Source organism: Trichosurus vulpecula, chromosome 5 (assembly GCF_011100635.1).
Source record: "Trichosurus vulpecula isolate mTriVul1 chromosome 5, mTriVul1.pri, whole genome shotgun sequence".
Classification (NCBI taxonomy): domain Eukaryota; kingdom Metazoa; phylum Chordata; class Mammalia; order Diprotodontia; family Phalangeridae; genus Trichosurus; species Trichosurus vulpecula.
This window is the reverse complement of record NC_050577.1, coordinates 16,557,360-16,568,492: the sequence shown is the minus strand read 5'-3', so window position 1 is coordinate 16,568,492 and position 11,133 is coordinate 16,557,360. Positions and strand designations below refer to the sequence as shown.

Sequence of the window (11,133 nt, the reverse complement as noted above, 5' to 3'; positions counted from 1 at the left end):
ACCCCATTATACATATGAAGTCATGCAAAACATACTTCCATGTTAGCTATGTTGTGAAAGAAAGAGAGAAAGAAAGAAAGAGAGAAAGAAAGAGAGAAGGAAAGAGAAAGTGAAAAAATCTGTTCCAGTCTGCACTTAGAGTTCATCAAGTTCTATCTCTGAGGTGGACAGCACTTTTCATCATGGTTCCTTTGGAATTGTCTTAGATCATTCTATTGATCAGAGCAGCTAAGTCTTTCAGAGTCAGCCATCCTTGCAATCTTGCTGTTATAATGTACAACATTCTCCTGGTTCTGCTCACTTCACTTTGCATCAGTTCACATAAGTCTTCCTTGGTTTTTCTGAAACCATTCGTCTCATCATTTCCCACAGTGCAACAATGTTCCACGACAACCATATGCCACAACTTGTTCAGCTGTTCCCCAGTTAATGGGCATCCCCTCAGTTTCCAGTTCTTTGCCATGCAATCCTTTTAAATGCTTCAATGACTCTCTTTTTTATTTGTGGGGAGAAGGAACTCTCCCTCCCAACTCCCACTCCCACCCCCTATTGAGGGGAGAAATAACCTTTGCAACAAATAACTGACATTGAAACTTGAAAAGTCTAGTCACATTAGCTACTTATCATTAGACCCAAAATATCCAGGAGAGAGAGAAAGAGGGAGAGAGAGAGAGAGAGAGAGAGAGAGACAGAGACAGAGAGAAAATGTGAGTTTGTGTGTGTGTGTGTGTGTGTGTGTGTGTGTGTGTGTGTGTGTTTTAAAATAAAGTAAATTCAGTGGAAGTAGTCTAAAGATCCAGACACTTTCCTTGGGCCTCTTTGACTCCTAAAATGGGTTGTTTTGGTACCATGTCAACACAGTGTGACTCAGTGGTCCAAGAGAAGCTTTCATGGCATGTAAGTCCCTCGGCCTTGATTTAAGTGTGTGTTTGTGTCTGTATGTGTGTAATACTCACAGAAATAACATTGGTTCTCCTATGACTCTTCACCCCTAAGAATGTCTAGTATTTCTGATACTGTTATCTATTAGATTCTAAGCTCCTTGGGGGCAGGAACTATCTTTTGCCTCTTTTTGTATCCTCAGCTCTTACAGTGCCTGGCACATAGTAGATGCTTAATAAATGTTTATTAATTGACTGTTGTGATACTTTGTAACTTATTTCATGTACTCTCAATTTTTAAAAAGATGTTTCTTCCTTTTTTTCTTTAAATCCTCTAGTTTACTTCACCTTAAAGTCAGCTTTCAATACCATATCCAACGAGAGAGAGAAACTGAAGCAGATGATGGAGCATGAGTCCTCCTCATCACCATCTGCACAGATTGTGGGTCTGAAGCATGCCTTATCATCCGTAAGTTACCTGTGTATTATAGAGGGAAGATACAGAGCTGTCCTGGCAGCTAGGGGGCGCTATAGCGTATGGGCTGCTGGGCCTGATGGAAGGGAGATCTGAGTTCAAATCGCACCTCATACACTTAGTAGCTGGGTAACAACTGGCAAGTCATTTGACATCTGTCTGCCTCAGCTTCCTGAACTTTATAATGGGGATAATGGCAGCTCCTGTCTCCCAGGGTTGTTGAAAGAGCCAATGAGAGATTTGTACACTGTTTGTAAGGTGCTTAGCACACAACTAGCACATAGTAGGTGCTTCACAAATGCTTCCTTCTTGCTCACCTCTTCTTACCTTGTCTGTATTCTGGGTTTCACGGAGAGTTCCTGATGGAATAAACCACCTGGACGCTCATCCTTTTCCCTCAGCCAGCATTTATTAAGTATGTAGCATTTAACATGTATGTTGCAGCCCTCGGGCAAAACTAGAATGTCAGTTTCAGAATCTGGATGCTAGTCCTTGCTCTGACTATGTTACCTTGGGCACACACTCGACCTCCGCAAGTGACTGTGAATTTCAGAGCAGTGCTGATGTGCCTGGGAGAGGGAACTTCTCATCTAGAATTCCCAAGACCAGGGAAGTCACAGGGCCAGCCCCTCCCCACAGTCCTCTCCAAAAATTACAGCGTGGTGCAATGATAATTCACATGTGTATAGGCGATGCATGGATAATTCACACACATGTACAGATGCTACAGGGATAATTCACACATGTGTAGGTGGTACATGGATATACACATCATGCACATACACACACAATTTACACGTATATAGCATTTCATTGTTTGCAAACCATTTTGTTGCTTCCATGGAGCAACATCTTTAGCCCTAGGAGGGGGTTGCCACTACTACCTCTGTCTCACAGAGATCAGGTGACTTGGCACAGGTGGGAAAAGGGACGTTGGGTTCAGGAACGAGCTAGCTCCACAGGCCAGTTTCCCTGGAATGGCATGTATATGAAGGGGGTCTCACGTAAAACAAACCTACGACGACTGGGAGCCAGGCTGAGGAGGGCATTCAGTGCTAGGCCAGGGGTTTTGGGGGATTGGAGAACCTTTTTAAAGGCCATGCTGGGGTCAGCATACACACAGATTTAAACAACCATTCTCTGGACTAGCTACAAGCCAGCCCTTATGGAATGGCACTAGGGTCTGAGGGGAGTGGAGCTGTTTTCATCACCCTCCAAGCTCAGATGAAAACAAGGTGATGTTACCTTCTCTCTGACATTCCTGCCCATTGAGAAGATCACAATTACTCTAATGGAAACCCGATTCAACCTCTGGCCAATTTGAGTGTTGGCAAGCTTGTTAGAACAGAAGAGGTCTTTCTTTTCTTTGTGGAATTTGCTTAGAATTGACTAGGAATCAGGATATGTGTGTCTTCCTCTTTTTGGCTGGGGGTGTGGAGGTGAAGGGATGGAGAGAGAGTGGGTCCAAGAGGAGCCTCACTGCCATCAGAGAAGGCAGTCAAACTTTTTCAATAAGGTTTGTGCCTTTCCCTCCATTTTTCCAAGAGCCACAACAGAGGCAGTAAAGCCAAAACATATTATGGGCAAGTGTTTCAGCCATGATACATGATTTTTTTCCTCCTTTCTTCCCTGCTTCCTTCCTTCCTTCCTTTCTTCTTTCCTTCCTTCCTTTCCTTCCTTCCTTCCTTCCTTCCTTCCTTCCTTCCTTCCTTCCTTCCTTCCTTCCTTCCTTCCTTCCTTCCTTCCTTCCTTCTTTTCCTCCTTCCTTCCTTTCTTGCTTTCCTCCTTCTCTGGCTCTGTCTCTCTATTTCTCTCCTCCCTGCCCTTCTCCCTCTCCCTCCCTCCCCAGCTTCCTTTTAAAATTATCTGTGCATGTTTTAAAGTAACCTACATGTGTAATCCAAACTGATCCTAACTCAAGAACCAGACAGTGGAATTTTTAGGACCAAGTGACTCCCTTCCTTCCACCCCACCTCAATTCTATTATTTCCCTCACTGACCTCATCTCTCCACTTGCCCTGGAAAGAGTCCCTTGGCCTCCTTTGAGCAAGAGAGAGGACACAAACATTCTGCATGCACCAACAATGGCCCTCGCAACCCAAGCATCTTTTGGAAATGAGGGATCTTCTAATGGGTGGGAGTGTCAGAAAAAAAGAAGCCAACTCCCTTTGCCTTTGAGAGTCCTTGTGTGGAAAGCTGAAGCAGAGGAACAGGGACTCCCTTAAAGGCAAAGAAAGGATAATCGGATGTGTTCGCTTACCCCTCACTATTTACCTGTTCCTGGTGCCCTTCTAAGAGGAGGAAACATAATAATCCTTTAAAGCTAGATAAGTAAGTACACACACAACCTCAAAGAATGAATGAATCCCTCCTGGTTAGGAAATCTATAGAAGGAAATTTCTTCTAAGCCTCCTACCACATCCTGCTCCCCACTGAAGCCCCCACCTCCAGTTTGGCTGTTGTCAGGATTAGGCAGGTATTAGCTGCTGGTAGGGCTCAGTGGAGGGATGGGAGAAGCCCGTCACAGGGCCATCTTTGCCAGTCACAGGAAGGAGAGGAAAAGGGGTCAGTCATGAGCAGCCTGGCAATAGAGGAGGGTAAGAAGATTGGAAAAGAGACAGGGAGACCCCAAGCCAGACTAGCCACATCTCAGACCCAGCCTTTAATGGTGTAGATAGTTTTGATTCCCATTTCCCATCATCTTCTTCAAAAAGCTGCTATGTGGCTTCTTATCCTGATGCAAAAATTGAAACCTGGAGCCAGCACAAATGGGATGAAATGTGGCCTTGTAGGTTTCCTCTTTTGTTTTTTCACCATCTCCATCCCACTGTTTTTATAGGTTTGGATAGAGTCCCATTTTAAAAATCAATTAATCAGCTTTCTCCACAAAAGCCCCACCTGCCCTGAAGTCTCCTGATGGTGTGGAGGTGACCCAGAGGTCTCAAAGGTCACACCATGCATGGGGAGGGTAAGCTGAGGCAAGCTCTTCCAAGCCAGAAAAGCTTGGAATGTGGACCTGGAAGTAGATAGACTATGTTCCTTCCAGCCAAGGAATACATCCATTTCTGATAACAGGATCATAGATTTAGAGCCAGAAGGCAGAATCATTCCTCAAGAAATCATTAAATGTTTATCAAGCACCTACTATGTGCCAGGCACTGGGAAGAAAAAAAGAGGCAAAAGACAGTCTCTTCCCTCAAGGAGTTTAGAATATAATAATTTAGCCTAGAGGTTCTTAACCTGTAGCCCATGAACTTGGCTTTAATCTTTTTTTTTTTGTAACTGCTTTTCAGTATAATGGGTTTTCTTTGTAATCCTATGTATTTTATTTAATGCATCTAAAAACATGATTCTGAGAAGGGGCCCATGGGCTTCCCCTGACTCTCTGCCAAAGGGGTCCATGACACACACAAATGGTTTAAGAGTTAGTCCAACCCTTCTCATTTTGTATACGATCAAACCAGGGCTCAGAGAGGGAAAACCAACTTATCCAAAGGCGCACAGGTAGTAAGATTGATGATCTGATGGCTCATCGTTCATAAAGTACCATTAAGACCTGGCATAAGGTGTGAGGAAGGGGCATTATCACTTGGGTTGAGCTTGGCAAGGCTGTTCAGAGGATCTCAGAGTTCATCCAAGTGTGAGCAGTGGTTCTTGGTGGACCTGTGAGGCTATAGAGTCCAATAACAATGTATCGACCAAACCTCTCACGAATCTCTTGTGCCTATCCCTTCCAGCCCGTTGATTCCTGCCCTTTGTGACACATCTCTTCTATTAATGTGGCCCCAATATGTTTTTAACATGTTCCAGGCCCTAGCACAAAATACAGACCTTAAAGACCGCTTACGTAGAATCCATGCCGAGTCCCTGTTCTTCGATTCTGCTGCCGGTGCCAAGTCAAGTGATGGTCTGGCAGAGGTGGGTATGGGTTTCTCTTCCATGACTGCAGTCCCTTTACTGCATGATTCCTTTTCCCTACTGTGCACCTCCTGCCTGATTCCTCCCATTGCGAGGGGTGCTTACAGAACCAGCCTTGGGCTGTCCCTGTTTCCTGTGACTTCATGACAAGAGGAATTGGGGGGAGCAGGTTTTCTTTAGAGATCAGGCTAGCCATGTTTTGAAATTATTAATCAGAAGCCCCTTCCTTTTTATTTATTTCTCCTTCGTTTTCCCCTAAAGACCACCTTCTACCAGGTATTGGTGTGTGCGTGTATGTGTGTGATGGGCTGAGGGAGGGAAGGGTGGCCAAGGGAACACTTGGAGGCTCTCATAGAGACCAGACTTGCCTCCTATGAACTCTGGGTCCCTAGTTCCTTCTACAATCATCCCTACTCTTTCTTTATTCTCTTCTTCCATCCCTTGAAACACTTTGTGGTAAATAATGATAGAAAAGGGACAACCATCTCCTGTGAGGGGAAGTTTGGGTTATTAACTAAGCTGAAGTCTCTCAGCCAACTATGCATCAGAAAGCCTGGATTTCAGGCAACTGTTTTATTATGAAATCTTCTCCCTGTTCCTCTAAGATGAGGAGGAAATCTCCAGATGAGTGCTCTCCCTAAAATTAGCTGTGCAAAAGGGCAAATAAGGTAAAGGATTTTATTTTTAGGCATTTGTTGTTCATCTCAGACGTGAGCAGATTGGCTTAACGGGCAGCATGCATGGCGGTGCGCATTTCAAATCCAGAGAGCTGTGTTTGCAGTAGAATGGAAACGGTCTCCGAAGTGGCTGCTGATGAATCTGCATGTTTCTGCTTCATTTCTTCCTTGGTGCATGTGCGCAGGAACTGCTTTGGAAATTTGTGTCACAATTATTGCCTCAAAATAAGCTAAACATAAGAAATGGAGTGGTTTCCCCCCCACCCATTTCACTCCATAATGTGATTCTTTCCTGATTTCTGGAATTTAGAGTTTTGGTTTCTTGTTTTTTTTTTTTAAAGGTGTGTGATTTAATCTCCCTGTGTGTGCCAATCATTTTCATGTGACACTTCCTGGCTTGATTGTAGTCATTATGTAAGCTTTCAAGGTCAGCGATTATCCTAATGACCTGTGCCTTTATTCTTTCCCTTGGATCGGTCACGAACATTTCCAAATGGATGGAACACACCATTACAGCTCCCTGGCTGCCAAAGTAGAGGCCTCGGGGGGTTTGGTTCATTTGCAAAGTTCTACTGTAGGTTTTCTTATGATGCCCCAATTTAGAAGTGGAAGCTGCCTGTTCTAGGTGGTGCTACAGTGAGCCTGGAGTCAGAAAGACCCGAGTTCTAATCCAGCCTCAGTCACTTTCTAGCTGCGTGGCCCTGGTTAAGTCACTTCTGTTTCCCTCATAAGCATAATAGGGCCTACCTCCCAAGGTTGTTGTGAGAATCAACTGAAGTAGTGTGTAAAGCACTTAGTATAGCGCCTGACCCATAAACATCAGCTACCACCACCATCGTCATTAGGTTTCTATGAAAAAGCTCCTAAGCTGATTGCTCTCAGCTTGGATCCTTTGGATTCCATTGGGGCTCCAAGATCCTGCTTGTGCTTTGGGTCTCAGCTCTGAAGCCCCGTTGGCCCAGAGAGTGAAGGAGAAGGACCAGACACACCTCTGCTGGGCTGGGATGGACTCTTAAGCAGTCTGGGACAAAATATCGCCATTATCAACCAGCGGAGAAACTTGGGTTAAAGAAATTTTAGCCAAGACTATCATTTCCTAGTTAAATATTACCTAAGAGATATGGCTGGAATGTGGAGATGGAAGAAACAGTGATAGCTTGAAAGGGGATGGAGGAAAGGCTGTTCTGGGTCAGTGGAAGGAGCCCCGGACTCGGAGGCGCCAAAAATCCTACGTTTGCTCCTCAGGTCCGCCATTTATCAGCCCTGTGACCTTGGACAGATGTCTTCATTCAATTCAGTTTCACAAACATTTCTCAAGCAGCTCCCGTGGGCCAGGCTGAGTGCCAAGGACAGCAGGACAAAAATGAATTACCGTGCCCCTTCCTTCAAGAGATTTACAGTCTCCTGGGGTGGGGGTTGGAGGAGGCTATAGTGTGCACAGTAACACCAGTACAGTTGAGGCAGGAGAGAGACCTTTAAACCGTAAGGGGAGAATCAGGGACAGAAGTGACTCCTGAGATGAGCCTTGTAGCAAAGCCAAGATTCTGAGTACAAAGAAGGTGTTCCAGGCCTGGGGCATGGTGTATGCAAATGGATGGAAGTGAGAAGGGTTCAGGTGGGTTCCCCAGTGTGGACCAGTTTGGTTGGAGCTGGGGTTAGGAAGGGAAGGAGCAGAAATTAGGCTAGAAAGGGGGGGTGGGTGGGAGCAGGACCACTTCCTCCTTTATAAAATGGGGAAGATGATACCTGCAGAGGGCTGTTGTGAGGATCTGATAGTCTGTATACAACACTTTGTCACAGTAAAGTCCTCTGTGAACACCAGGAATGTACCGTAGATTTGTAAGTAAAGGGAGAGAACCAGGGAGGGGAAGCAGAGAATCCAAAGCCTCATTAAGTTTGGCTCCATGTTCTCTGAAGTCTTCTTCAAAGATCTGTCTTTATTTGGTCATTTTTATTGCTTTATTTTCACCTCAGTAGAAGAAGAGTTTGGTAGCTAGGTGGTGCAGTGGGCAGAGTGCTGGGACTAGAAACAGGAAGACCTGAGTTCAAATCTGTCCTCAGACACTAATTAGCTCTGTGACCCTGGGTAAGTCACTTCACCCTGTTTGCCTCAGTTTCCTCATCTGTCAAATGAGCGGGAGAAAGAAATGGCAAACTTCTCCAGTACCTCTGCCAAGAAAACCCCAAATGGGGTCACAGAGAGTCAGACATGGATGAACACCAACAAGAGTTTTGTCTTATTTTCTCTGTTTTTTTCCTATGATTCCATTCCTTTTGCTGGAAGACCCCTCCTGTTCACCCTCCTGGGCTGTCCTGGAAAGTCAACAGAAGTAACAAGTCCCTGACTATACCACTAACTGACATTTCATTGCACTTTAAAGTTAACAAAACATTTCCCTTAGAATATCCCTGAGGGATGCAATTGACTGCTCCTGGGATGGAAGCAGAATTGTTCTGTTTGGTGACAGAGGGCAGAACCTGAAGCCGTGGAGAGAAGGGACCTAGAGGAAGACTGGGGCTTTGTAGAAGGCAACCATGCATTTATTAAGCACTTATTGTGTGCCACAAACTCTGCTAGATACGGGATACAGACAAACAAATCATCCCATGCCCTTGGGGAGCTCACATGGACACACCTAAGTTCATACAACTATAGGGATAGGTGTTAAGGACCCAAACTGTGATTTTGTTGTAGTCAGGAAACTCCCTGGTGAGAACACTTTCTGCCAATGTGGGTTGGCACCTCCTCTATAATGTATAGTTTTACAGAGTCTCCTAGATCACTGAGAGGTGAAATTACTTGCCCAGGGTCACACATTCAGGCTATGTCAAAATTGGGTTTGAACCCAGACCCTCCTGGCTTGGAGACCAGCTCTCTATCCACCATGGCATGTTTCCTCACTCTGTAAAAACCCAATGAGGTGATTTTGTTGGGGAGAATGAATAGCTGAGAGGGTTCAGGCAAGGCCTGAGAGGAGGGTAGCTGGGCGGCGCAGTGGATAGTGTGCTGAGCTTGGAGTAGGAAAGATCTAAGTTCAAATCCTGCCTCAGACACTTACTAGCTGTGTGACCTTGGGCAAGTTAGGTAAGCCTCTGCTTCAATTTACCCATCTGTAAAATGGAGATGATAATAGCCCCTACCTTCCAGGGTTGTTATGGAGACAAGCCAATAGAATATTTGTAAAGCACTTTGCAAACCTTGAAGCACCATGCCAACTATCATTATTATTATTGCATAAATATTTTTGTTATTATTAATCTGGAGGAAGTAAGGGAGTCTCACGGGCAGAAAGATGTAAGAAAACCTTCCTCAGAATTACAGCCCCTTGGTAGTGAGAGCTGGGCAGTGGGAACCACTTGGGACCTGCTGCCCCAGAGGATAGAGGGCCTTCTGACTTGTGGATTCTCCCCCATTTCTCAGAAAGAGAGAGACAGAAACAGAGAGAGAGAGAGAGAGAGAGACAGAGAGAGAGAGAGAGAGACAGAGACAGAGACAAAGAGATAGAGAGAAAGATGAGAGGGAGAGAGAAAGAGAGAGAGAGAGAGAGAAAGAGAGAGAGATAAGATCGCATGAATGGAGAATGGATGGGGCCTCTCCCAACTCCTGGACATTCCTACATTCTTCCCTTTGTTTAGAATGCTCTTGGTAGGCCCTGTTCCCCTGTTTCATCACTTTATTAGAATAATCACTCTTCAGTGGGTAAACAGTGAATTAATCATTCATCCTGAACATCAAAGACTCTGCTTTGCCTTTGCCTGTTCTGAGATTTGTGGCAATTGGGGATTTGAATACAGAGCCCAAAGTGCTCCAGCCCTGGGTGTCCTTCTGATGACATCCCACTCCAGTAACACTGACCTAAAAGCCTTATAGATGAGAGGACCCGAGAAAACTGTGAAGGCCACAGTCCAACACCCTCATTAACAAATGAGGAAAACAAGGCACAGGAGCTTCAATGATCTGCCTGGCATCCCCCAGGTGTAGAGCTGGGATTCCACCTCTGGCCCTGGCACTAAATCCAGCATTCTTTCTAGTGCTCCACATTGCTGCCAAAAGCAAATGCGACTTACATTTGTCCCACTTAATTTTTAGTCTTCTCATCTTGGCCCAATGTCCTAGCCTTCCAAAGTCGTTTTGGAATCAACCCATTTGATGCCATTTTTCTACTGATTTACGGTCCCTTTTCGGCACCTGGCCAAGCTTCGCCTTCTCCCTGCTTCTTGCCCCAGGTGCTGATTTAGCTGTGATTTCAGCTGACTTCCCCAGCAATGAAAAAGCCATTGTTTTGCCCCCAGGAAGCTCAGCAGCTGCCTGTTGGAGGCTGTGTGGAATGTGGCCCTGGGTTTCTTTTAAATGATTCACAGGCATGACAAACAAGGAGACAGATGGCGGCTCATTGGCTTGGGGGATGAAATTTGTCTTCAGAATTCCCATCTTCATTTCCTAGCTCCTAGGGCCCCCTCCCCTGCAAGCCCCAGACAGCCATGGTTCCCAGTGTTACACCTTGATATGCCTCTCATCCCACTTTCCTTTCTAGCTTCTTTTTTTCCTTTCTTCCACCTTCCTTGCTTTCTCCTTTTGTTCCTCTCTCCCTTTTTCTTCTCTCTTCCTTTCCCCTTTCCTACCTTCCTTTCTTGTTTCCTTTTTCTTCTCTTTCTTTCTCCTTTTCCCCTCTTCTTTTCTCCCTTCCATCTTTCTTCCTCTCTTTTCTCCTCCTCTCTTCTTCTTTCCTTTCTCCTTTTTTCTACCTTGTTGCTTTATCCTTTCTTCTCTTCTCCTATTTGGTTTACAGATTATGAGGTACCATCTTGGAAGTGATGATGGTGTCCTGGGTTGCACAAGTAAATTCTCATTAATAGCTTCACTGGGTCTCTTCCCTCTGCCAGTATAGATTGTGATCCCTCTATGAATCTGTGATCTTTCAAAGTTGCTGTGAATGAGAAATGCAGCCACCGTTAGTCAGCCTGCTGATGACTCTCTTAGAATCACTGGATTCTAGATCTGGAAAAGACCACAGAGGACATCTAGTTTAAGCTGAGGCCCAACAAGCTTGTGACTTGCTGAAGCTCATACAGGTAGTAAGCATCCAAGGTCAGATTTGAACTCAGATCCTCTGACTGCCACTATCTACCCACTGCTTGTCTCACTGAACTAGATAGACTGGTCTAGAATACAGACACATAG

General features: G+C 45.2%; 1 protein-coding gene across 1 annotated transcript in view; it reads left to right on the top strand.

Annotated features, from left to right (window-relative positions):
* Positions 1-1,219: 1,219 nt before the first annotated feature.
* OSBPL3 (oxysterol binding protein like 3) overlaps positions 1,220-11,133 on the top strand; it is a gene marked incomplete at its 5' end in the record, with an annotated part of 52,779 nt that continues 42,865 nt past the window's right edge. The window contains 2 exon segments of the mRNA XM_036761519.1: positions 1,220-1,350; positions 5,167-5,274. Of these exon segments, the coding sequence (XP_036617414.1) occupies positions 1,220-1,350; positions 5,167-5,274 (239 nt within the window).